The sequence below is a fragment of the Dasypus novemcinctus genome, chromosome 11, assembly GCF_030445035.2.
Source record: "Dasypus novemcinctus isolate mDasNov1 chromosome 11, mDasNov1.1.hap2, whole genome shotgun sequence".
Lineage (NCBI taxonomy): Eukaryota > Metazoa > Chordata > Mammalia > Cingulata > Dasypodidae > Dasypus > Dasypus novemcinctus.
Window position 1 is genome coordinate 26,101,320 of NC_080683.1, and position 25,484 is coordinate 26,126,803.

Genomic DNA, 25,484 nt, shown 5'->3' on the forward strand with positions numbered 1-25,484 from the left:
TTGCTTCTCCCCTACTAAATTAGAAGTAGCTTGTGTACAGAATCCCCTCCCCGTTCTCATACTTCATTCCACCCCTGATCCCCAGGGCAGTGCCATTTGCAGGATAAATGTCCAGTTCTCTTGAAAGCTTTGGCTTTGACTAAATGGTTTATCCCAGTCAGGCTGACCTCAAAAATTTAAGACTGACCAATTAACTCACAGGGTTTAAACTGAATCTTTGGACCTGCCACAAGCAGAGAACTCCCCTTTCTCTGCAGACCCTCTGCCAGTCTTCACTCTGTCTGCAGGCTTGGCCAGTGGCTCCTGGAGGTCTCAGGCTTGGGGAGCTGGATGCACAAAGCCCCTCAAAATCATACCAGTTTTGAGTTTTGTCTTCTCACCCTCACCCAACCTGGGGCAATGGACCAGGACTTAGCTCTGCTGACTGGTGGGAATGCCATCATCACCCAGGTACAGGAAGAGAGGCCCTGAGGGAGCTGCACCTGGACTGGACCAATCCAATCCATACTGATATTCCAACCATAAAATGCTAGAGCCAAGACAGTCAACCAAGATAATGGCATAAGATGTTCCAGGGTTCCGTCCTCCCACAGAATCTTTGAACAGCTAGCAAAAACTGGCATACCCATCTTCCTCAAAACTCCAGAAAACAGTTAAAGGGTTGCAGTAGTTCTCAAGAGCTGAATCAGCTTTAAAAAAAGGTAGAAGCTTGTGGCACTCATACTGGACAAAGTGATCTTTAAACTTTCTTCAAGCCCTTTGATCCAATGGTTATAGTTATATAGTTGATTGTTATACTCAAGCAACATAGAAGTGAAGTGATATTAAATCCTGGAGATCTTAGAGAGGGGATGCATTTCGTCACACATTACTTTTGAGCCAAAATATTTAGGAGGCAGAGATGCCTGTCTCAGAGTACAGGGAAAGGCATTTGGAGAATAGATTTCATTTCAGCTAAACTCAACAACACGATGACTCTTATGAACAGTGTTGAGCAGATATTGACAATGTTGAGCACGATAATTAACTAAATGATGTTTAGACCTCTGTGTTCTTTTGACAATTTATTCATCTGTACTCTATGACTTGTGCACTCTTTTCTATGTACATTTTACTTCAGTAACTTTTTAAAGTACAGCATATAATAAATATTAAGTGTCTGCCAAAAAGGCAAAACTAAATTCTTGTTTAGGAATATATACAAAAGTGGTAAAAAGAAAAGCAAGGAAATAATTGCCATAAAACCCAGGCTAGTGGCCACCTTTGGGATGTAGATGTGAGGAGATGGAATTGGGACTACCTTCATCCCATGTGCCTATACAGGTATTTGCTTTATAGTAACTCTTTGCTCAACTGAATATATGTTTGTGCACTTGGGCAGACAAATTTAATAGACTCAAACCAATCTAAATGTCTACCAAAAGGAATCTATGTCAATAAAGTACAATGCAGTCACGTGATGTTTATACACCATTAAAAATGAGACAGGTATAACACTTGATGCTCTTTCATAATTTGTTACAAATCGGGAAACGGACTTGGCCCAGTGGTTAGGGCATCCGTCTACCACATGGGAGGTCCGCGGTTCAAACCCCGGGCCTCCTTGACCCGTGTGGAGCTGGCCCATGTGCAGTGCTGATGCGTGCAAGGAGTGCCGTGCCACGCAGGGGTGTCCCCCACGTAGGGGAGCCCCACGCGCAAGGAGTGCACCTGTAAGGAGAGCCACCCAGTGCGAAAGAAAGTGCAGCCTGCCCAGGAATGGCGCCGCCCACACTTCCCGTGCCGCGGACTACAACAGAAGCGGACATAGAAACAAGACGCAGCAAATAGACACAGAGAACAGACAACCGGGGGAGGGGGAGAATTAAATAAATAAATAAAAATCTTTAAAAAAAAAAAAAAATTTGTTACAAATGATTCACAACAATGCCAGGAGTTGGTGGTGAGGTGATATATGGGACCCCTGTATGAAGGTATGCATGTTTGTTTTGTAAGTTCACAATTTTTACTATATACCTATTGTTTATGTTATGGCATGTATGACTGACATACCTCAATACTTTTCTAAAATGGAAAAAAAGAAACAGGTGTAGTCATATATGCTTAATGGAAATGATGTCCAAACTGTGTTCTTATATGATAAAACCTAGCCCAGACACTAATCTGGTACATGTTATTTATGTTAAAATATATATTTATAAATATGCAGAATACCTCTAATCTTCAGGAGAATACACAAAAAAACTAGTCAGGGTGGTGCCTCAAGGAGACCAAGATGGGAGACTTCTTGTTGACTTTTGAATTTTGTATTATGTGTCGTTGTTACCATTCAAATATAAAAGAAAATAATTTACTTTTGAAAATACTCATTTATTGCATTATTTTCTCCAGAGTTTATGCTAGGTTCACCTTTAATGTAGAGAATTTCAAGAAAGAAGAGGAACCAGGATTCAAAATAGGGCTGGCTGACCGTGGCCATGCTAACTACATTAAGGCATTTTTAAACAAACATTTCTTAAACACATGTTCTGAACCTATAAAGAAAAAGATGATCTGGGCAAAATCTCAGCCCTTGTGGAAGGAGAAAACAGTGAGGAAAGGAGAGAGAGAGACCATTTGCTGCCACTGGAATTTCTCTTCATGTGGCCACTTAATTTTGCTGTTCTGTCTTCAATGAATGGGATTGGGTCGTGTTTCTTGCTTGACAAGTCTTAGAAAACACATATTTTCCAAACTAATGCCATGACTAGATAGCATATTAAATACTCGAGTGGTATAATCTTCAGTTCTTCACACTCCCACAGCTCTTCTATCCTCTTTCTCTGTTCCTTCGTTCCCACAGTTCCTGAAAAGGTGGAGATGTGGGCCTAGGTTGGTGGGCTTTTCGTCTCTGCTCTGCTTGATTCAAATCAAGGACAATGGAAAGCCAACCAAGAGTGCATTTGAGGTGCGAGGGTCCCAAACAGTGTGAGAAAAAGAGATCATCTCATGCCACAGATTGGACAAGTTTCCGTTCCTTGGTAAGAATGAAAGTATGAGAGGAAGGTGGCCAAGCCAAAAAGATTACCTGCTTGAAGAAAGAAGTCTTGCCTTCAGCTTGTCATGATTCCAATTTATCTGTGGTTATGTTTTGAAAACTGTATCCCAAAGAAATTCTTTCAGCCATTTCCCCAAGCAGCTTTTTCAGGTGGTTGTAAAAGATCTGGGCCATCTTAAAGGACAGAGGTTTAGAAGGCTCTCATTGTTGCAGTGATTCAAACCCATACACCTCATTTCTTCACCAAAATCCCATTTACTGCTCTTGCTTGGCACTGAGTATTGGTGGTGAGGGGGAGGGGGAGAGGTGAGAAGGGGGTCTTCCTGGGGTGAATGGTATGTAGTGGAAGGGAAGTAACTAAGATCCACATGCATCTTCCCTTCATAAATATCACCCCCAGGATTTGGTTGTAATGGGGGACAGCTAGTTTTGCCTGCTGGTGGTTCCACCGGAATCTGCTGGAAGCAGGGTTCTGAAGAGTTTGGGGAAGGAGAGAAGTTGTAAGGCCAGTTGGCCAGAGGAAAAGGATAACTGGGACAATGCCTGTCATTAAAAGGAGTTCTTCCCAAAGCAGCACTTTTATTCCATGCTTGCAGATTGTCGTTATCTGAGTAGACTCCAGGGACAGAAGACTGAAGCAAGTCTCCATTACTGCAGCTCCTACTACTGGACAATTTGCATTTGTCATAGAGCTTAGTGGGACCCAAGTTGGAAGTGGGGTCTGCCAGATCAGTGGTTCCCTCAAAATCACAATTCTTGGAGAAGGATAAGCAATCATTCAGTGACTTCTGCTGGGGAGTGTTAGCTATTAAATGTCCACTGTAACCACCAGGCAATTGGACACCTTTCTGGAAAGACCAAGTTAAAGGCAAACTTTCCCAAGTTTGTGTTTCACCTGGAAGAGACTGGAAAGGAAAATGAAATGTTCGTGTTAATAAGTTAAGCAAACTGACATAACTACCTCAGGCACCCAGGAGTTATTCTGTACAAATAAATGCTCTCAGATTTTCCTCATTCCTTACATACCTGAAGGAGGAACACACAGTAGCTTTACTGCAACCACTCAAGATGCAAAAGAAGTAAAGGCTGCTTCCATTTCAATTGTTCTGTGTAGGGGGAAGCAGGTCCTCAACCTCTGACCTACATCCGCTCCTCCGCTGAGTTGGTTTTCTTGTTTGTTTTTAGGCAGTACCAGGGATTGAACCCGGGTCCTCTCGTACATGGGAGGCAGATGCTTGACCACTTGAGCGACACTGCCCCCCATCCATCTCGATCTTAAAGCTTCTAATCTGGGAAACAGATGTGGCTCAACTGATAGAGCGTCTGTCTACCATATGGAGGGTCCAGGGTTCGATTCCCAGGGCCTCTTGACCCGTGTGGTAAGCTGGCCCACTCACAGTGCTGCTGCATGCAAGGGGTGCCCCATGCACAAGGAGTGTACCCTGCAAGGAGAGTTGCCCTGCGTGAAGAAAGCACAGCCTGCCCAGGAATAGCGCTGCACACACAGAGAGCTGACGCAGCAAGATGACGCAAGAAAAAAGAGATGCAGTTTCCCGGTGCCGCTGGATAACGCAAGCGGACACAGAAGAGCACATAGCAAATGGATACAGAGAGCAGACAATGAGGGGAAGGGAAGAGAAATTTTAAAAAAATAAATCTTAAAAAAAAAAAAGTTACTATCCCTTTACCCCGAGGAGCTGAATATCCCTTTACCCAAGAAGACATGAGTGTGTTTAAGATGTTTCACTCTCAAACACAAGTCTAATATCCTGCCATTTAGAGGAACATATAAGAGACTATTTAAGGACAGTCAAGCTGAGCTTCAAGGATTTATATTATACTCAGTGCAACTCTATTTAAAAATAATAATTTCATTCTTTGACCTTTCTATTTTTCAGTGCATATTGGAGTCTGGGAGACCAGGGCTGTTGGTTTTTCTCAAGAGACTTCTCTCTGAGTTTGAGGGAATTTTGTTGAATCAAAAATAGAGACTCTGCTGGGGACCAAAAATAAAATAAAATGAAAATAAATAAATAAAATCTCTAGAATATGAAGTAGTAAATTTATTTTTATAAATGGTGGAAGCATTTTATTCTCCAGCTAATCATAGGAAAAGAGTATGTTTGGGAATTCAGTTCTGCTCTTGTTTATGTGCAACTATCAGACTAACAAGAATCTGGACTTGAGATAGAGAGAATAGGCTATGGCCAGCTAGAGTGGGTGGGAGGAAATGACCTTCAATTTGTCCCATGGCTGGGAGAAAGGATAAGGGACCAGCTACTAGGGTCAAGAGCTCACGTTGCTCTACAACAGACTCAGATTGTAATTTTTTTCTATATAAGATCCTTTTAGAGCCTCTAAGGATGGTCCAACTCCATCTCTGTTCCTCTAGAAATGAAATGTGCATTGAAAAATAAAAAAAGTATAGGAATGCCTATCATCACTGTTAAACAGATGAATCCCTAAACCAGAGCTATGAATCCCACAAAACAAAGAAAGTCACATCACAATTTTGTCTGCAGAGTAGCCTTTCCCAGCTCCTCTTCTCTGAGATGATCAGCTTTTATAGAAACTTCCTAATTATTTCATCTTGGTAGAGTGTGCTTAAGAAATAATCTGTTTTGTGGGGAAAATGGAGAATCTGAGAGGGGAAAAAAAAGGCATGAGGCTAATATTCTGTGGAGATCATTTTAGTCAATTTTGCTTGAATCTGAAACAAAATATAGAGTGCCGGTATAGGTTAACTACCAATTCAAGTTCCTTTTTAAAATTATAGTAGGGAAGACGGTTCTAAAAGTATATGGAATTTATGATTGGGAGCAGGTTACAAAGATGGTAGAAATAAAGAGTAAAATCCACTCAATTTCTTTGGCAAGATGCTTGCCTATCGACCAACCTGTTAGTATATGGGTTTTGGCTGGAGGTAATGGAAATCTATTGTTCCCGTGAAGAAATGGCATGCTGCTGTATGTTTTGAAAACACATGATGAAAGGTTACCTTTGTCTCTGGTTTCCCCCTCGGCTTCAGGGAGACAGAGGGGGATGCCTTCTTCATTGCTCTTCTTGCCTCTGCTTCTAGTTTGGTTTCTGGCTTCGGATGATCGTGCTCTCCCTTTGCCTTAAAGGAGACAATGAAGAAAGAAAGAAATAATAAAACAAATAACCAGGCTGTACTTCCAGGTGTGTACATTTTTACTACCTGCCCTGCCAGATGGCTGGGTCTTGTTGTAGTCGACTGTTGCAACAAAAGTGGATAAAAGTGTCAAGGACCTCCCGAGCCCACCATGCTCTTTCTTGTCTTTGCTTAGGATGCCCCCTCTTCCGGTGATGCCTCTCACTCACCTAACAAGTCCTATTCACAGTGTTGATAAGTAAAATGTATTAAATGCTTACTACACCGTGTGCCTTATATCTCATCAAAACTTCACGAGTCTATGAGGTCCATACCATTAGTATCACCCACAGTATACAGAGTAGGAAAGTGAGGCAGAGAGAGAGCTCCTGGGTAACCTCCCTTCATAAATAGGGGAGCTGGTACTCAGTCTCTGGAGAGATGACCAGGACTCAGTAAACATGTCTTGAATCAAAGAGAAATTGTATCGCATGACTAAATCAAACCCAACCTGGAAAAATATGAAGCGTCCGTCGTGCCTCCAGAAGTTGGTGACTGGGAACCCCCCGTGGCCTCGGCAAGGAATTAGCTTCAGGGGTCCATTGCAGTTGGGACAGTGTTTCTCTACAAAAGAGCACATGGGGTGACCACACCCCAGTGAGCCATGTCAGTCAACTCTATGCCCCTGCAGCCTTTCCGCCTGGACTCCCGGGTAGCAGAGAATACACCTGTGAACGGTTCTATGGGTTTCCATCAACTGAGTATTATTCCGCCCCTAGAAGGCCTGGCCATGGTCCTGGTCCAGGTCAGTCTCACAAATGGATGGAGGAAGCAGCTGCCTATCCAGTGGGGCATTTCACAGGTCAGGGGAGAAGAGCTCTTCTGAACAGAAAAACCCCTCCCTACTTATGCACTGATACTTGAAATTCTTTGTAGAGAAGTGCAAAAAATTCTTTCCATTTCACAGTTAATACAAGGGGCAAGGGGCAAAGCCACACCGGAGAGACAACACAACTACTTAAATTTTCACTAGGGAGGAAATGATACCCGATCTTGCCCTGAGAGTCAGTTAGGAAGACAAATTAGGAGGAAGAACATGAAGTAAATAGAGGTCCGAGGTGGGCACGCACAGAGATGGGCACAGACTGTATCCATCTCACCATCTGGCAAATTATGGTCAAAACAAAACCAACAACAACGAAAGACCCAAATGAAAAATTGTCTTCGCTTGTCATTGTGACATGAACCTGAATGGCACAGAATTCAGTCTAACCTCCAATTTAGTCCCACTGCTCCCACTCCTGATCAAAACACTCGTTGAGATCGCTTTCCCAAGATGTCAGGTGGCAAATCTGATCAAGGACTTTCTTTTTAAAACTTGACACATCCTTTTTATGGGGGCCTTGAGACCAATGTCTTAACCCAGAGGAGCAGTTTGACTGGTGGGTGATGTGGGTATGGAGGATCAGGGGGCAGACACAGGGGTACAGGGGGCTGCCTGGCACCCCCGTGGGCAAGGAGGCCAGCCTTGGCCTCAGCCACACGCGGGGTGGAGTTCGGGCCGGGGATGTGACTGGGAGGTAGCATCCCTCTCGGCGGGGGCCTCAGGGTCCCCGCCGGCCTCCTCGCCAGGCCTGCCGAAGCCCACTCACTCTGCTGCTTCTGCCGGGCCTTGTCGCAGATGGCGGGCCGCAGGTAGACCTTGCGCCCCCCGGCCGAGCAGTCGCGGCCGCACACCACCACGCCGAGGCAGGACTTCTTGAGGATGCGGGAGTTGTGGTTGTTGGTGTTCCGCATGGCCCAGCTGCTCAGGTGCCTCTGTGCGTTCCTGTCCTCCGAACTGTAGACGTGCTTCACGTAGGAATCGGGCCATTCCTCGAACCAGTCGGTTTTCTTCACATTCTGATAGAAACACAGAATATTATCATTACAGTTTAAGGAAGAGAGCACGGCACTCATTCACTGTGGAGCCCGTAAACGGGGAGGATGAATGGGCCAAGAGGCCTTTGGAAAAGACTGCCCTGGACGTAATTCCGACGGTGGGCTCTGAAGGCACGGCAGTGGCGGTGTCTACTGTGTCTGTCAAGCTGTCTGTCAGTCATTGGAACAACATGAGTTGTCTGTGGGCCCCTCCGAGTGCCCTCTGACTGATGGCCCTCTAGCTCTTGGTGACAAAGTTCTGGGCATTTCTCACTAAGAAGCTCAGAGGGTGGAGCGGGTGGAGCTCAGTGGTTTGAGCGCCTGCTTCCTGTGCACGAGGTCCCGGGTTCAATCCCCGGTACCTACACACACACACACACACACAGAATCTGTGAGGACAAAGCAATATTATTGTGCTCCCACACAATTACTGTGGAAAAGCTGTGGCAGGACAGTGTGTGCTATGGTCTCACACCACACTGTAGTTACATTCTTGGGAATCCTACGGGTTTATGCAATGGCACCAGGACAAGCAGCGCAAAGACTGGAAAGTCCTGGTTGTGGGGTGTCCTGAGACCACTTCCTCCCCCAAAGGAGATAGTCTTCCTTTTATCTACTCCCCACATTCCACAGTGTCCTCCTCATGGCAGAGGTACGACGGGCTTGTTCTGACTGGAAGCTTCCAGTGTCCTCGCCCAGGACCTAGACTCTTCCCTCTGCATGACCACCTGACTAAACACTCCAGCAACATAGGGCACTCAATCCTCAAAGACAAGGTTATTTGGCTTTCTGTGCCCCTGTCACATCTGCAAAACAGGAAGAATGAGATCTGCCTACCTCAGAGTTGTTCTGAGGACTAAAATATGATAATTAAGATACTTAGCACTGCACCTAGCACTCAGTGAGCACTAAATAAATGCTAAGTGACTGATATGGCAGCTCATTTTCCTAGGCCCTACGTTGGTGCATAGATTTGTCAGATCCTACTCAGTTCTTAAGAGTGAGAATTGCTGACAGTCTCAATAGTCAAACTCAGGCATGCCCACCCCACAGCTTCCAGAGACCTGGTCTGGGGAGGGCATTTTTCATCTAGAAGATTCTAGGTGGTGGCAGACTTGGCCCAGTGGTTAGGGCGTCTGTCTACTACATGGGAGGTCCGCAGTTCAAACCCTGGGCCTCCTTGACCCGTGTGCAGCTGGCCCATGCGCAGTGCTGATGTGCGCAAGGAGTGCCGTGCCACGTAGGGGTGTCCCGTGTAGGGGAGCCCCACGCGCAAGGAGTGTGCCCCGTAAGGAGAGCCGCCCAGCATGAAAAAAAGTGCAGCCTGCCCAGGAATGGTGCCACCCACATGGAGAGCTGGCACAAGGTGACAAGATGGCGCAACAAAAAGAAACCCAGATTCCTGTGCCGCTGACAACAACAGAAGCGGACAAAGAAGATGGAGCAAATAGACACAAAGAATAGACAACCAGGATGGGGGGGGTGGGGAGATAAATAAATAAATCTTAAAAAAAAAAATAGAAGATTCTAGGAGGTCAGAATGGAGAGTATGCCCCAGCTACCTCGCCCTTCCTCCCCAGCAAGAAAGTAGAGCACAGAATATGGGAAAGGAAAGATTGTTTCCCTTTTTTAATTAAAAAAAAATGATAATTTTTTAAATTAAAGAATAAAGTAAACATCAAAGTCAGCTTGGGGAAGTTAGTGTCTACCAGTTAGTTCAAGTTTAGAATGTGCTGGCAATTCACTTTGTAACAGGAGGCTCTGAGCAAGTGGCCTTGACTGTGAAGCCTCATTTTTCTTTTCCATAAAATCAGGACCTTGACCAGACCTACCTCACAAGAGTGTATGAAATATAGATTTGTTGTAAACTGTAAGCCCTCTATAATGATAGCGATATTAACTTCTGGTAGGATTGAGGTGGGTCTGAGGAAATATAAAGGACAGGTTTTAGGTATGTGAGAAATAGCACTGTTTAGTGGTTAAGAGCAGAGATCTGGCAATCCAGGTGGCACAGGCCAAATCCAGTCTACCACCTATTTTTATAAATAAAGTTTTATTGAAACAGCCACACTCACTGATTTAGTGTCGTTTCCGGCTGCTTCTGCACCTAACAGCGGAGCTGAATAGCTGCGGAAGATACAGCATGGCTCAGGCAGCTTAAGGTATTTACTACCTGGCCCTTTACGGAAAGTTTGCCAACATCGAAGAGCATGGAGGCCGATCACCTGGGTTTGAATCTTAGGGAAGATGCTTGGCCTCTCAAGGGCCTTTGTTTCCTGCTTTGCAACGTGGAGTTAACAGGAGTCCCTACCTCATAAAGATGTGAGGATTGAATGAGCAAATAATATGCAATGCCTGACACAAAATCGTCCATATAAGCATTAGCTGTTGTCAAAGCAGAGCTGGGCCACACACACGGCCAGCCAAGGCGGTTGGAAGAGCCACTGGCTTGGAGGTGAGAGAAGACCCACAGGGGTAGTTCGTGCTCCCAACTCCTACTTAGAAAGTCGACTGCAAGACAGGGGCCTAGGCCTCAATGAATAAAAGCTTAACGGGCACACCTCCTGTTCCACCGCCTTCCTGTACCACTGACATGGGTGTGGTATGAGAAGGGGAAGTTGAGGAAGAGAGGAGGGGAAGAGAATGAGTCCTAGGAGGGGGCACCTGGACAGGTCCTATCTGGTGCCTCAGGCGGCTACAGCAGAGTGTCCTGGAGGGAGGCAGAGCCCGGCTGAGACACTGACTGGACCGTCTGCTTTTGCCAGGTCTCTCCCTCCCCATTTCCCTGGTGATTTTGAGCTTGATAAGAGTCAAAGCCTGGGAAAAAGTACCCCAGGCACCCCCTTCTTTGGCTTTCTCCACCTTCCTTCTTTTTTTCTGAGCTAAAGATCCAAACATTGGGTGGCAGAGAGTATAAACACAGTGTAAACTTTAATCCACGCTTATTGGCAAGTGCTCCAAAATGTGTTCATCAATTGCAATGAATGTACTACACTAATGAGGGATGTTGTTAATGTGGGAAAATGTGGGAGGGGTAGGGAGGTGTGGAGAGAGGGGCATACGGGAATCCCCTGTATTTTTTTTGTGTGTCATTTATATAACCTAAATATCTTTAAAAATAAAATTAAAAAATAAAATAAAATAAAACACCTGAACAATGTTCTCTAGTTTTCTGTTACAGAAATGCCAGAGAAAGCATAATGAAGTGTTTTCTCTTTTGAACTAATAAAAATGCAAGTTAAAACATTAAAACGTGCACTGTCCCCTAACAATTCAGGACTGTTAAAGTCTACTCCGTGGATGTGAATTATGCAAACGAAAAGCCCAGTGGTCAGGATAGTGGAGGCAACGGCAAGGTGCACTTGAAGCAAAGCTGAGAGTTTCATGTTTTAAAAGTGAGATGTCCTCTCAGGCTGGCCAGCCCCCCAAATCCAATGAACCAGGCAGAGGGGAAGACATTTGTGAGAGGTTTTCAGTTCCCTGCTGTCTGTGGAGGTAAAAATGAACTGTGCCGTCTTTTAAGCTATTTCTTAAACAGCTTCTCCACCTGGCACCCTATTTGCCCAGTGCCATTAATACTGTAGAAATCATTTTGGTAGCTTGAGCAGTCTTTTGACAGAGCAGTTAGTAGACCTTTCGACAACTTTTTACGTAAAACTGAGAGAAAACCCCGATCCCAATAATGCAAAGGAATCCAAGTATCAAATAGATGATGGCAATTTCTGAAAGCCTTTGAAATGTAAAGGCATCAGAAAGGAAAATTTTAAAAAGAGAAAACAACATGTTTAAATCTAGTTTAGCAAATCCCCACAAAATATTTTTTCCCTTTTAGATCCTTTGTTTATTTTAATTTCTAACTTCGCATGGGTAACTGTTTGTTTTTCCTCTTGGTTAAGAAGTTTATAATTTAAAGGGACTTCTCCTAAAGGTTTCCAACATGTAAACCTAACGAATGAAGATTTCTATTACTTCTGTGGGTGATTTTTTCACCAAGTGATTTAACCCTCTAAATCAAATCTTTGAAATTCTATATAATCATAGAGAATTCTTCATCTTCCCCTCATTCTAATCTACCTTAATTACATGAAATTTTAATAGGGTGCCTTAAGAAGCAAATATGTACTATTATTATACAAGACCAATCAATTAAAATCAATCATAAAATTAGCTATCAAATATATACATTATCAAGTTATTATAGAGAAACTGGCTTTCATCTGAAATATATTCCAGTTTCATATAAAGCAATTACCTACCAGATTTTCTTAATTATAAGATTTTCTAGGCGGCGGACGTGGCCCAGTGGTTAGGGCGTCCGTCTATCACATGGGAGGTCCGCAGTTCAAACCTCGGGCCTCCTTGACCTGTCTGGAGCTGGCCCATGCGCAGTGCTGATGCGCGCAAGGAGTGCCCTGCCATGCAGGGGTGTTCCCCACATAGGGGAGTCCCACACGCAAGGAGTGCACCCCGTAAGGAGAGCCACGCAGCACGAAAGAAAGTGCAGCCTGCCCAGGAATGGCACTGCACACACGGAGAGCTGACACAACAAGATGACCCAACAAAAAGAGACACAGATTCCCGTGCCGCTGACAACAACAGAAGCGGACAAAGAAGACGACCCAGCAAATAGACACAGAGAACAGACAACCAGGGTGGGGGGAGAAGGGGAGAGAAATAAATAAATAAATAAATCTTAAAAAAAAAAAAAAGATTTTCTAATTAATTCCTTTAAATAAATGTTTCCAACTAATCAAATCAGATAATGAAAAAGATTAGGAAAAAAAATATTCAGCCAGCTTTTGGACTTACACACATTTCAGGAACGTTTCTCTTCTGGGCCAACAGGAAACCTAACTCAACGTGTTTACCAAGGAGAGAAAATCAGTTCAATGAGATGCTTTTGCCTTAGCTCAAGAATTACTCCTTAGGCTAATTCTGCAGTTTCCTACCTTGGGGTATGAGGTCAAGAGCCAGGACACAACCCCTTATTTGCTCAGATACCACTAAGCCAGGCCAGTCTACTGCATCTTCCAAACTCTCTCCGTCAATGACTTCACTATTCTCCCTTCCCTCTGCCACCCCACCCAGCTAAGGTAGCGACTGATGGTGGGTCCTCAGAAGAGTCTCAGCCCAACAGTGAGGCCCTCAATGATCAGGGGAGTTGACCTGAGTGGCACTGTCCCAGGGCAATTCAAATGACGGGGAGGCCAAGCTCACCCAGAATGCTGGGTGAGGAAGGCAAAGTCATGGTGTCCCTGCCAGACCACTGACCACATGATCTGATCACACGGACAATCACTGACAAGAGATGCAGAATCGGCTTTACCCATTGGCGCCACAGCATTGAGGCGTATCCAGTTACTTCAGCTGGCTCATGCTCGTTACATTGAGCCACATGGACCCACAGAAAGGGCTCAAATAATTACCTTTGCTCACAATTTTGAACTCAAACCCTGCAGATGCAAAGAAAATTTTGCTGGCTAAAATCATGGTCCAGGAATTAACTAATCAGACGTGGGGTCTTTTGGGAGCTTGACTCACCAGATTTTAGGCTGGCCTACTTAAATGTTTAGCCTTTGTATATTTTTAAGTTTTCTCTAGGAAGAATGTACTCAAACCTTGGAATTTTGTGAGTTAATGACTTGGCATGGCTTTGGCCAAGGATTTAATATAAAATTGTTCCGTGCTTAGGAACAAAATGTTTCAGAGTGTTTATCTACCATGGTGCTAGTGGAATAACTCCTACTTCGCTGTTTTTGCTTAAGGAAACTGGCTGATGTTAGGGATGGAATGGGGACTCTCCACTTCCTGGTGAAATGGATACTGTTGAGGAGAAAAAGGAACTGATTTTCTCCCCAATTTCAACCAGAAAAAAAGAAATTTGTTAAAGATTCAGGGCTCCCTCTCAAGTACGACAATCAATATTAATGAATGACTGTGTGCAGCACTCTCTAAGGGTCACGTTATCCATATTTAAAAAGAAATTTTTTTTGATAACATTCCCCTTTCTCCCCTCCCACTATCCATCTCCTTCCTCAGTAACCATTAATCTGCTTTCTACCTCTGCAAATTTGCTATTTCTTATCACCTCTTCTAAGTCATATCATGTAATGTTTTTTTTTTTTTTGGCCTTGCGCACCTTGTTTCACTGAGCCTAAGATTTTCAAGGTTCTTCCATGCTGCAGCGCTTCTCTTAACTTTGTTCTTTCTTAAGGTCAAATAACATTCCACCGTGTGTATGTATCACATTTGGTTAGCCATTCGTTTGCTGGTGGACACCTGGGTTGTCTCTACCTTTTGGCTCTCGTGAATAATGTGGCTATAAACATTGGCATACAGGTATCTGTATGCAACTGTATTTTCACTCTCTTTGGGTATATAGCTAGATCATATGGTAATTCTTTATTAAACTTTTTGAGGAACCATTTATTGCTTTCCACAGTGGATCCACCATTTTACATTCCCACCAACAATGCACATGAGTTCCAATTTCTCTATATCCTTTCCAACACTTGTTATTATCTTTTTCCTTTTCTTTTTTGGTAATATCCATTTTTATGCATATGGATATCCAATTTTCCCGGCACTATTTGTTGAAGAAATCATTCTTTTCCCCATTAATGTATTGGCACTCTTTCAAAAATCTCTTGGCCATAGATATGTAGATTTAATTTTAGACTCTCAGTTCTATACCATTGGTCTACGTATCTATCTTTAGGTCAGTACTACACTGTTTTGACTACTGTGGCTTTGTAATAAATTTTTTTCCCCAATTTTTAAATTTTTATTTGTGTTTTTTTTTAAAGATACATAGATCACAAGAAATGTTACATTAAAAAATATGAGGTTCCCTTATACCTCACCCCTACCCCCCTGTACTAAGTTTTGAAATTGGAATGTGTGGGTCCACTATCTTTGTCCTTCCTTTGCAATGATTTGGTAATTTGGGGTCCCTTGAGACTCCATGAATTTGAGAATTGTCTTTTCCATTCCTGCAAAAAGTTGCTGGGCTCTTGATAGGTATTGCATTGAATCCATGCAGAGCTTAGGACATCTTAAATACTGCCTTCCTGTCCATGAAAATGAGCACTGATTTTGTTCCATTAGCTCAGATGATCATGAGCCCTTGGGAGTTAACACAGCTAAATGATCCCTGTATCCCTGAGACTGCTTTAGTGTCTAGCATACTGCCATTGATCAAAAATGTCCAGTGTCTGTTTCAGTTTCCCAGCTGCTAAAACAAGTACCATACAGTGGGTTGTCTTCACAACAGGGGTTTATAGCCTCCTAGTTGCTTCCTCCAGGGTCAGTGTCTTCTAGCTGGTCAGCAGTCTTGGGGTTCCTTGGCTTTTCCATCACATGACAATGCACATGGCAGCATCTTCTCCTCTCTTCTGGTTTCCCTTGACTTCCAGTTTTTGAGTGCCCCCCATGGCTTCTTTCCTGTGTCTAATTTCCTTTGCTTATAAGGACTTCAACCCTATTGGTTTAAGGCCCACCCTCATTCAGTGTGGGCACACCTTAACTAATAATATCCTCATCTTCAAATGGGTTCATACCCACAGGACCAGGGTTGGGACTTGAGCATGCCTTTTGGGGGACATGATTCAATCCCCAATAATGTCTTTTTTTTTTCAGATTTATTTTATTTATTTCTCTGCCTTTTCCCTGCCCCAGCTGTCTGTTCTCTGTGTGCATTTTGCTACATGTTCTTCTTTGTCTGCTTCTGTTGTTGTCAGCGGCATGGGTATCTGTGTCTCTTTCTGTTGCGTCAGCTTGCTGCGTCAACTCTCTGTGTGTGCAGCGTGATTCCTGAGCAGGCTGCACATTCTTTCGTGCTGGGTGGCTCTCCTTACAGGGCACACTCCTTGCACGTGGGGCTCCCCTATGCGGGGGACACCCCTGTGTGGCATGACACTCCTTGCGCTTATCAGCAGTGCACATGGGCCAGCTCCACACAGGTCAAGGAGGCCTGGGGTTTGAACCGCGGACCTCCCATGTGGTAGACGGACGTGCTATCAATTGGGCCAAGTCCACATCCCCCCCAATAATGTCTTAATGCAAGTTATACTCAGTGTTATCAACAAATTTTAAGATAGTCAAGATATATAAAGAGATTTGTAGTTTCTAGAACCAGAAGATGCAGTTAGAGCTCAGATGATTGTCTTGAAACCTAAAGCATGTGAGAGGACAAAAATGAATCTACTTGTGTGTTGTGGAAGTGGTGATTCCACCAAGAACATAAAATTATGAAAAATAAACAACAATTTCTTTGTATAAGTGGGATAGAGAATGGAATTAGGAAAACTTACAATAATAAGCCAATGCATTTGATCCAGATTCTTTTCTCCAAACAGATGATCCAAAGAACATTAATCACCTGCGGAGCTCCATGGGAAAAGGACTCCTTGGGGAAAAAAAAGTCTGGCAGTTCTTTATGCTAATTTTGGGATAGAATTACCATGGCTCAACAATCCCACTTCTGGGTATATAACAAAAAGAATTGAAAGCAGAACAGATATTTGAACACCACTGTTTATAACAGCATTATTTATAATAGCCAAAAGGTGTAAGCAACCAAAGTGCCCATCAACAGATGAAAAGATAAACAAAATATGGTATATATCAATACAAAGGAATAATCCTCAATGAAAAGGAATTAGGTTCTGATGCATGCTACAATATGGATGAACCTTGACAATGTCATGCTGAGTGAAATAAGCCAGACACAAAAGGACAGATATTTTTTTATTTCACTTATATGAAATCATTAGAATAAGCAAATTCATAGAGATAGAAAGTAGAGTACAGGGGAAGTGGATTTGGCTTAATGGATATAGTGTCCACCTACGACATGGGAGGTCCAGGGTTCAAACCCAGGGCCTCCTGAACCATGTGGTAAGCTGGCTCATGCACAGTGCTGATGTGTGCAAGGAGTGCCCTGCCATGCAGGGGTGTCCCCTGCATAGGGGAACCCCACATGCAAGGAGTGCACCCCATAAGGAGAGTTGCACCATGTGAAAAAAGTGCAGCCTGCCCAGGAGTGGTGCCATACACACGGAGAGTTGATGCAGCAAGATGACACCACGAAAAAAGAGACAGTTTTCCAGTGCTGCTGACAAGAATACAAACGGACAAAGAAGAACACACAAAGAATGGACACAGAGAACAGACAACTGGCGGGGTAGGAAGGGGAGAGAAATAAATTAAGTCATGGGTACTTAAAAAAAAGTGGTTAAGATGGGAAAGTTTATTTTTAAATTTTATATTATATTTTAAAATTTGTAAAAAAGCAAACCAAAAAAGCAAGGTAGGGGAGGTGCTCCATGGTAAAAAAAAAAAAGTTACAGAAACACTGCTTAACATAGCCTTCTCCTGGTACAGCCACCAGTGCAGATGAGTGTGAGAAAGGCTCCAAGTCTGCAGTAAAAAAATCCCTATAACTTTGTTGAACTCTAGGTGTTTCCCTCCCCTCCCCCACAATATGACTGAAATTCCTTATAACTTGTACTCTACAGCAAACATGTTGGGAAACATTGCTGTATACATTTTAGAAATTTAGGCAGGGTAAGTAATGGTAATTATTTTTATTTTACAGAAGAGGTAACTAAGACTTAAGAAAATCCGTTTACCCAGAGCCACACATATTACATGCAAAGGAGCCCTTTCATTAATTCTTTCCATATTTGTCATTTGTTGTTTAATACGTACCAGGCACTATCTTAGGAATCATACTGACATTTCTAGAATGTAGGCCTTCCCCAACTCAGGTCACAGAATCCCTGACTATTAGAACTAACACATTTATCAGAGATCATTTAGTGCAACTTTCTCATTTTCAGAAGAGGAAAGAGCATCTCAGAAAAGGCAAACAACTCCCTAAGTTTCTACAAGTAAAGAGGAACAGAAATAGGATTCCAACACAGGGCTTCTGCCTCCCAGTCCTGTGCTTTTCACAATATGCCACTCTGCTGCCAGATACATACGTAACATATAAAAATCTAACATACTTGGAAATCCTCCCAAGACTATTTTTCATCTCTGCTTGCTCTTGATACAATACCAGAGCTAGCATAAACCCAGATGAGGAGAGTTCATCTCTGCTCAGAAAACGTTAAGAAGCACTTGCGTTTTAAATCATTTCCCTGACCTATATAACCAAGCAGTAAAGGTTGTTAAGCTATTTCCATCCTATTTCTCTTCTCTGGACTGTAAACAATGCATTTCTAATACCAAATGTGAATTTCGGTCACACATTTTTCAGTTTAATGTCTTGGGCAGGTAAGAACGCTTTCACTTTTGGCAATTCATGTTGGAACGTGAACTTTTATGAGGACTGAGTTTCCCTTCAGGGAAGCAGCTCTTCCTCCCTCTTGTGCACTGATCTGTTGCATGATATAGATCTTCTGCCCAGAAAAGCCGATGCATGTTAGTACACAGCGTTGTCCACCGTTTCAGGGCGTCCCGAGACCACCATAAAACCCCTGCTCTAGGACTTGACGTTCCAGAGTCTTACACGTGCCTGCTAACTTCAACTCTTGATTTTTTGCTTCTATTTTGGGGCTGCAATCATGAAATTAGGAAAAAGTAGAAATATGCAACCCTGAGCCAGAAGAAACTAAACTTGAAAGTTTCCATTAAAACAGCTTTGATCATTTTGATATGTCTTAAGAAGAACTACAAACACAAATCTCTAATATGGGTGTTTGCAGGCTTTAGCTGTGGTTTTTTCATCTTCCAGTTCTCCCAAGATCAACCAAGAGAGAATGCACGGCAGGATTTAAGGAGAAACAGAAAGGAAAAAACAAACAAACGGTAAAGTCTTCATTTACAGTGAAAATCTGAATGGTTTACAAATCAAGAATGTGGAACTTCCATCCCCTTTACCCTGCTTGGGATCATCCAAATTCCTTTTTCCCTGGAATTAGGCTGACTGGACCCGCCTTTTCTTGACCTTGGTACTGATGGTCTCCAGTCTGAGCCTCCCCATCTTTTCAAACAACTTCCCATGGAACCATGCTGTAAATGCCAAGAAGGGAGGTCAAGGAAATCGGGAATGAGCCATATGGAAAATCAGTTTGAAGCGACAAATGTTTTCAACCAAATCAAGAGTTAAAAAATCAATTTCCCAAAATGAAGGACAAGAAAACATCAAGTGAAAATCATGCTATAGAGGCAGAGAAACTCAGTTTGTGTGTATTGTGTATTATTGACAAAACTTTGAGGAAGGCATGCAGTATTCCATGAGCACTCTCACTTGGCTATTTGGGATGTTCCAGTAATAGATTTAATTTAAAACCATTATGCTAGCAAATAAATTAAAATTGATTGCATTCTACCAGTTTGTCAGGGTGGATGCAGTCTGAGCCACGTCAGTGTTGGAAGAGAAGGGACGTAGCACTTTCTTTGCCTTGGACTATTATGGACAAATCGGGTAGGTAAAACGCCACATGAATCATAGGTCTCAGAATCTCCTTTTAAAGTTACTCGGTCCATGCCGAGCTTGGAGGGGTTTACCAGCTGGTCCCCTTACCAATTTCCTTCAAGGTCTTCACAGATTAACAGTAAAGATCTCATAGCCAAATGCTCCAGGCAGATTCTTATATCAAGTACCTACCTGTGGTAGTTTCATATCATTAATATCCCAGCGTATTATCTCTTTGTCCTCAGAATCAGAGTTGTCTGGTTCCATGATAAGGTCAGGTCCTCACAGGCTCCCGTCTCTTCAACACCCCTCAGACGCGTTTTAGAACTCTGGTCTCCAAGGCTTTTAATACAGCCGAGATCAGTCCACTCAGGTAGCTTAGACTGGGAGGTTGTTTTCTGACACCAAAAAATAAATGATAGCAATACTGATCATTAGAGAGATAAAAATCAGTGCTTGCCCAAGAAACCTATTTCATCGACATGTTTGCAAGCACCAGCATATGAATGAAAAACAAACCATAAAGGCCATCAACACTTGCTGAAGCAAAGCTTGACTGTCAGGAACTGGGGCCCAGTGACCATCACTGTGACCCTCAGGTTTGGATTCCGCCCTCACTGGTAGGGCCAGGTTAAGGCCCCAGGAGGCACCACTGCACCCACAGCCGCTGGCTAGGCCCTTTTCCCATGCCTTGTTGGGGCAGGAGAAAGAGCTGGTTTGGAGTTGTTTCCATGGAAATGCCTTAATTTTACAAGAGAGGAACATCACAACCAGATGCATCTAAAAGTATTTTTTAAATCCTAATTGCCACGGAGATTAATTTTGGCCACCTCGATAAATCCTGTGTGCACTTTATACCTTTAAATGTTACTCAGATGACATCCTCATACCAGATTCCTCTAAAACAAGGTTTCTCGAACTCAGCACTACAGGCATTTTGGGTTGGGTAATTCTTTGTTGTGGGGAGCTGTCCTGCGCAAAGTAGGATGTTAACCAGCATCCTTGACCTCCAGACGCCAGTAACACCTCACCTCCCTCCAGATTATGAAAGTCAAAAATGTCTCCAGACATTGCCAAATGCCCCCTGAGGGGGCAAAATTGCCACTGTTTGAGAACTACCGCTCTTGAATAGTGTTTCTCAGTTTCGTGTAACTGAAAGCACCTTCAAGACTTTCTGACTTGGTCTTCAGAAACCACACCTTCTCCTGCTCCCTGCAAGAAGACATCATCTCACTTTACTTTCAATAAATTGTATTATGTAAATGATAGCTATTCAAAAAACGTTTGTTCAAATTGCATTTCTTCCCCTATGGGAAATACTGCTTTAATTTCTAGACATAATTTGTTAAAGGGGATTTTGAAAAGGAAGGAAGGAAGGAAAAAAGGAGTGAGGGAAGGAGGGAGGAAGGAGGAAATTTGAAATGTTTCACTCAGAGGAAAAAATTAATTATACAGATGAAACGTGCTCATTAGCAGGATACAAAGTTAACCATGTATTTACATGTACAGCATTTTTATTTGCTGATCTGGTGGCTCCTATAAAAACAAGGAACATGGTGATATTATGTATAGCAATTTAACAGGAAACACAAACTATAAGTTAGATTAATAGTCTAAACCTTAGGAAGCCCCATAAGCTCTGTTCCTTAGTTATTTGGCTTCATATAACCCCAATATTGTCAATCACTGAGATCGGCTAATGAAAAGTATGTACAGGGGAGCAGATTTAGTTCAAGTGGTTGAGTGCCTGCTTCCCACGTACAAGATCTGGGGTTCAATCACTGGTACCTCTAAAACAAACAAACAAATGAAAAAACAAACTCTCATTGGGGAGTGTTTGTAGCTCAGTGGTTGAGTGCCTGCTTCCCATGTATGAGGTTCTGGGTTCAATCTCCAGTACTGCCTAAAAAAAAAAAGTATATGTATAGAGAAAAGATTGTTGACCTGAACATATAAAAGAAGGTATTGGCACTTTAACAAGCTAAACTGAGCTTCTTCTCTCTTTATCACATCTGCCCACACTTAGTTATGACCTATTGATCACAAATTCAAAGAGCATAGAAGTCCTGCTCCCCAATTTAAACATCAACGGCCAAGATGAAATCCCTATGAGTTTTAAATCAAATTCTATGTCTGGGAAGTAAGTGTAGCAATTCTGAAAAAGAAAATGATGCCACAGATTGACTTCAATTCTGAGGACTTAAATGGCAAGTCTAGAAGACACAAATAGCCCATGTAAATGTGATAGCAGCAACTCTGTTGCCTCTTCAAGCAGTAACAACAGTTAATTCGTATGACCTAAAATTTGTTACAGCTTAATTGAAATAGATTTAAATTTTCAAATAAAACTATTCATGTTCCCCCAAATTACATTGTTTTAAGACTATGTAAAGAAGACATAATTCTTTTCTTTTGTTCTTAAATTAAGAAAAAGGGGATCTAAACCCTTACTGCAGAAAAGTTACATTGCTTTTAAATTTTTTTCTGACCAAAGGGGTATTAATTTTACCAAAGGGGTATTAATTTAATATTTCCCTGAAAATTAAGGAAAAACAGTAAAGAAGAAAAGACCATTCCTCAGACTTAAAACAAACAAGTAAACTCCGTTTCCTCCAGGATTAAAACATTAAATTTTGCCAGGACTTTTTTTTTTTAAACTACTTGAACCAAAGCATACTCAATTTTCATCATTTTTGCAGAAAAATACCATGGAGGAATGAGGTGGCCAGTGCTGCATCCCTTCCATTTGCGCCTCCTTGGGGATTCTGGCTTCCTTACCTTCTGGTTTCGTATGGAGATGCAGACAATAGTGTGTCCTAAAATCTCATCTCTCATTCGAATCTCAGCAAGCTCTGGTCACTTTCTAAGCAGAGGCTGCTGATCCCTTTTCCAGGTCAGGGTACACTATGCTAATGAGCTCTGGCAACAGTCCAATCAAAATCTAGATGCTCTCGGCTCTGGATAGGTACAAGTGACCTGGGGAGTCACTTAACCAGCCTGATTCTTCTTAGAATGCCAGCAATGTGATAAATATTTTATGGTGTGCCTCTGAACTTTCCCCTCCCTTATGCTGAGGATATTTCAACTGAAATGGGCATAAGAAAAGAATCTCATGATGTTGAGGTACAGACGTGTTTCTTCTCGTAATTTCATAAGTTGGACCCAAAGCAGACTGATTCACAGTGAATTCTGATTCTCCAACTATTTACACTGCCTGGTGCAAGAGAAAGAGACAGCGAGAGGTAGAGATAAATGGTAGTGGAATTTACTGGACTAGATGTTGGGATAGCTAACATTTCCTGAACCAGAAACGTCAAAATGCTATTGTACCCTTTAACAATTAGGCTTTCTTTAGTTCTGATTAAAATAATACAATTCTTCCTGCTGGAGATGTCATTGGCGTAACCCAGGTCAGGTCAGTTCAGTTCACCTGCCGTGTTACAGACATTCTACTAGGTTCTGGAGATACAAGGGAGAACTACAGCTTTTACAAAGGTCAGTCTTGGGGAAAAGATGACCAAAGACACTAAATAAGCCCGATGTAATTTGACGCTGAGAGGAGTGTGTACACTGGAAGTAATGCAGAGGAGGGAGTTATTAAGTCTGCTAAAACTGGGAGGAGGAAAATCAGAGCAGTTCATCAAAATGATGTCTGCTCAGCGTTTTGAAGGACAGATAGATATTTATCACAGTGTCCTACACTCTGATTGGCTGTGGTCTTATGTTCCAGATCTGGTGATGGCACTTTCTTAACGCCAAGGCCCCAGCTTCATACCCAAAATTTCCTAATTGGGTCTCTGCCATTATTATTAAAAACAATAATCATAGCAACTTCCTTTTGACTGGACATTTACACTGTGTAACATGCCGTACTGAGTGCCTCCCTGCGTTATCAGACCTGACCTTTACAACAGTCTGTTGCGGTCAATACTCTTATTATGTCCATTTTGACAGATGAGGAAATCAAGGCTCAGAGGAATAATATTGCCCAAGTCGTTAAGTGGCAGAGCTGGGGAAGGCCTCAGAGGCAAACCTGGAACCAACGTGCTGCACACACTGTCAGATGCGGTTCGGTGCCTCGAGTCTCTGTCTCAGCAACTCCAGGCTCAACGTTCCATGTTGCTTTTTCTAAGTGTTTTCAGGACTCCTGCCTTAAAAGCCAGGTGGCTAGGGGCCCTGCTGCTTGGCTGACCTTAATGACTGAGGCTTGGATTTCTCGGTATCTCTGCTCCTACATTCTCTGTCACTCTGAGGCCTTCCTACTGAGATCCTTCTGGTTTCTTTCATTAATGATGGGACTTCAGGCATTTTACGCACAATAATCTTTGTGCAGGCAGGCCCATGCACTGCATCCCCAGGCACAATGCCAGGAACACACCCCACTCACAATGTCAGCCATAACTCCCACTCCCACTTTTCCAAATGGTCAGAGCGGGTAAGAGTGGCATGGTGCTACCTCTGGTTGAGGACCACTGTGCCAGGCCGTCAATGCTGAAACGTGTGTCTAGACCTCCACCTGTGGTTTCCAATGCCTAGCCTTCAGACACCTTGTTCTACCTGATGGATGAACTTCTCCAGTGCCTACAGCTTGGTCTGTCCTCTAAGTATCTACCTCATTTCAATGGAAGTCCCACACCTAGCTCCACCCATTTTACCAGCCCTCTCCTATGGACTAAGCCATTTACTTAACACTTACTGTGTGTCAGACATTGTTCCCAACATTTAATCCTCACAACTGTGTGACATATAGTATTACTAAGCCCTTTTTATAGGTGAAGTTAAGGCACAGAGGTTAAGTAACTTGATTTTTACTAGATCATTGAGTACCAGATCCCTTGCTATCAGGAAATAGATCTTGTATCAAAGGAGAAATATCAACTAGAGAAGAATGATGTAAAAAGTCACTCCCTTCATGGTAGAGTGAGTCTATGCAACATCCTGGCCCCTTCTGGTACCAACGTTTCCCTTCCTCTTTACCCCTTCTTTTCTTTAGGAATTTCCCTTTCCCCCAGGGCTGTCCATTAGAAGTTTCTGTCCCTTCTGGCATGGATCCCAGCCTGACCTACAAAAATGTTTCCCTGGAACTTCCAAATTAGTGGTGGAGGGATTTCTCTTTCATTTCAGATGCCAAGCTATAAACCTGACCTCAGAACTGTTGATGGTCAGCTCTGAGAGAGGTCATTCTCTGAGCGAATGAAGCTAACATAGGAGCAGAAGCAAAAGTGAGAGATGGGCAAAGGAAAAGGGGAGAGAAAGACTGGAAGACAAGGTTTCAGTTTCTGGTTACAGTCAAGCCTGAGGTCAGTTCCAAGACTTTTCATTCCAATTATGTAACCCAACAAATACCTTTTATGCTTTAGCTCAACTGAGTTGAGTTTCTTTGGCTTGTACTTATTAGAGATCTACTAACACATCTTCCATCTTCCTATTCTAGGAAAGCCTGAATTGAGCCCAGACTTCAAAATAAACCACTCTCCTTTTCACTTATGTTTCTAAGGATAGAAATCCAAAGTGACTTGTCTGATACCCCTTAAAATCAGAAAAATTCTTCATGTCTCACTTGTATCTTTGTGCAAGACACAGAGAATAGTCACCGCCCAACCCCACTGGCTCTTATCCAGGACCCGCAGTTCTTAAAATGGGTAGTCAAGGGATCTCTTAGCGATCACTTTTCTTGCTGTATAAAACTCATCTTTGAATTTTTCCTTTAGGTTTCTCAAATTTTAAGCCATTTGTGGGCTCTCATCTAGAGTTTCTCCAAGTTCTGTATCCTATAATTCAGTTCTAAAGACAAGCCAGTATCATCTTGAATTAGATTCTGAGATGCATCTGTTTTGAGAAAGAAAAGACTGAACTAGTGTTCTCTTCCTAAATCCTGAGCAGGCAAGACAAACCTGGTTGCTGCTGAGATCCTTATTTGGTTGTTCAGGGGTGAAAGTCCATGAATGTCAGGGTGCTCACTGGAAAATATTGTGAAGTTTAAAAGTATT

At 42.9% G+C, this 25,484-nt stretch overlaps 1 protein-coding gene and 1 non-coding gene across 2 annotated transcripts; one reads left to right on the forward strand and one right to left on the reverse strand.

Annotated features, from left to right (window-relative positions):
- Positions 1-2,409: 2,409 nt before the first annotated feature.
- On the reverse strand, positions 2,410-19,761 carry GCM1 (glial cells missing transcription factor 1). Its single transcript, XM_058307661.1, has 5 exons — positions 19,687-19,761; positions 7,802-8,051; positions 6,661-6,773; positions 6,036-6,155; positions 2,410-3,942 (listed from the first exon to the last, which is right to left on the reverse strand). Exons 1-5 carry the CDS (start codon positions 19,759-19,761, stop codon positions 3,184-3,186), a joined length of 1,317 nt encoding a protein of 438 aa, XP_058163644.1. The 3' UTR covers positions 2,410-3,183.
- Positions 8,364-8,436, forward strand: TRNAR-CCU (transfer RNA arginine (anticodon CCU)). Its single transcript has one exon. It is a non-coding gene; the product is annotated as a tRNA-Arg (tRNA).
- Positions 19,762-25,484: the final 5,723 nt, after the last annotated feature.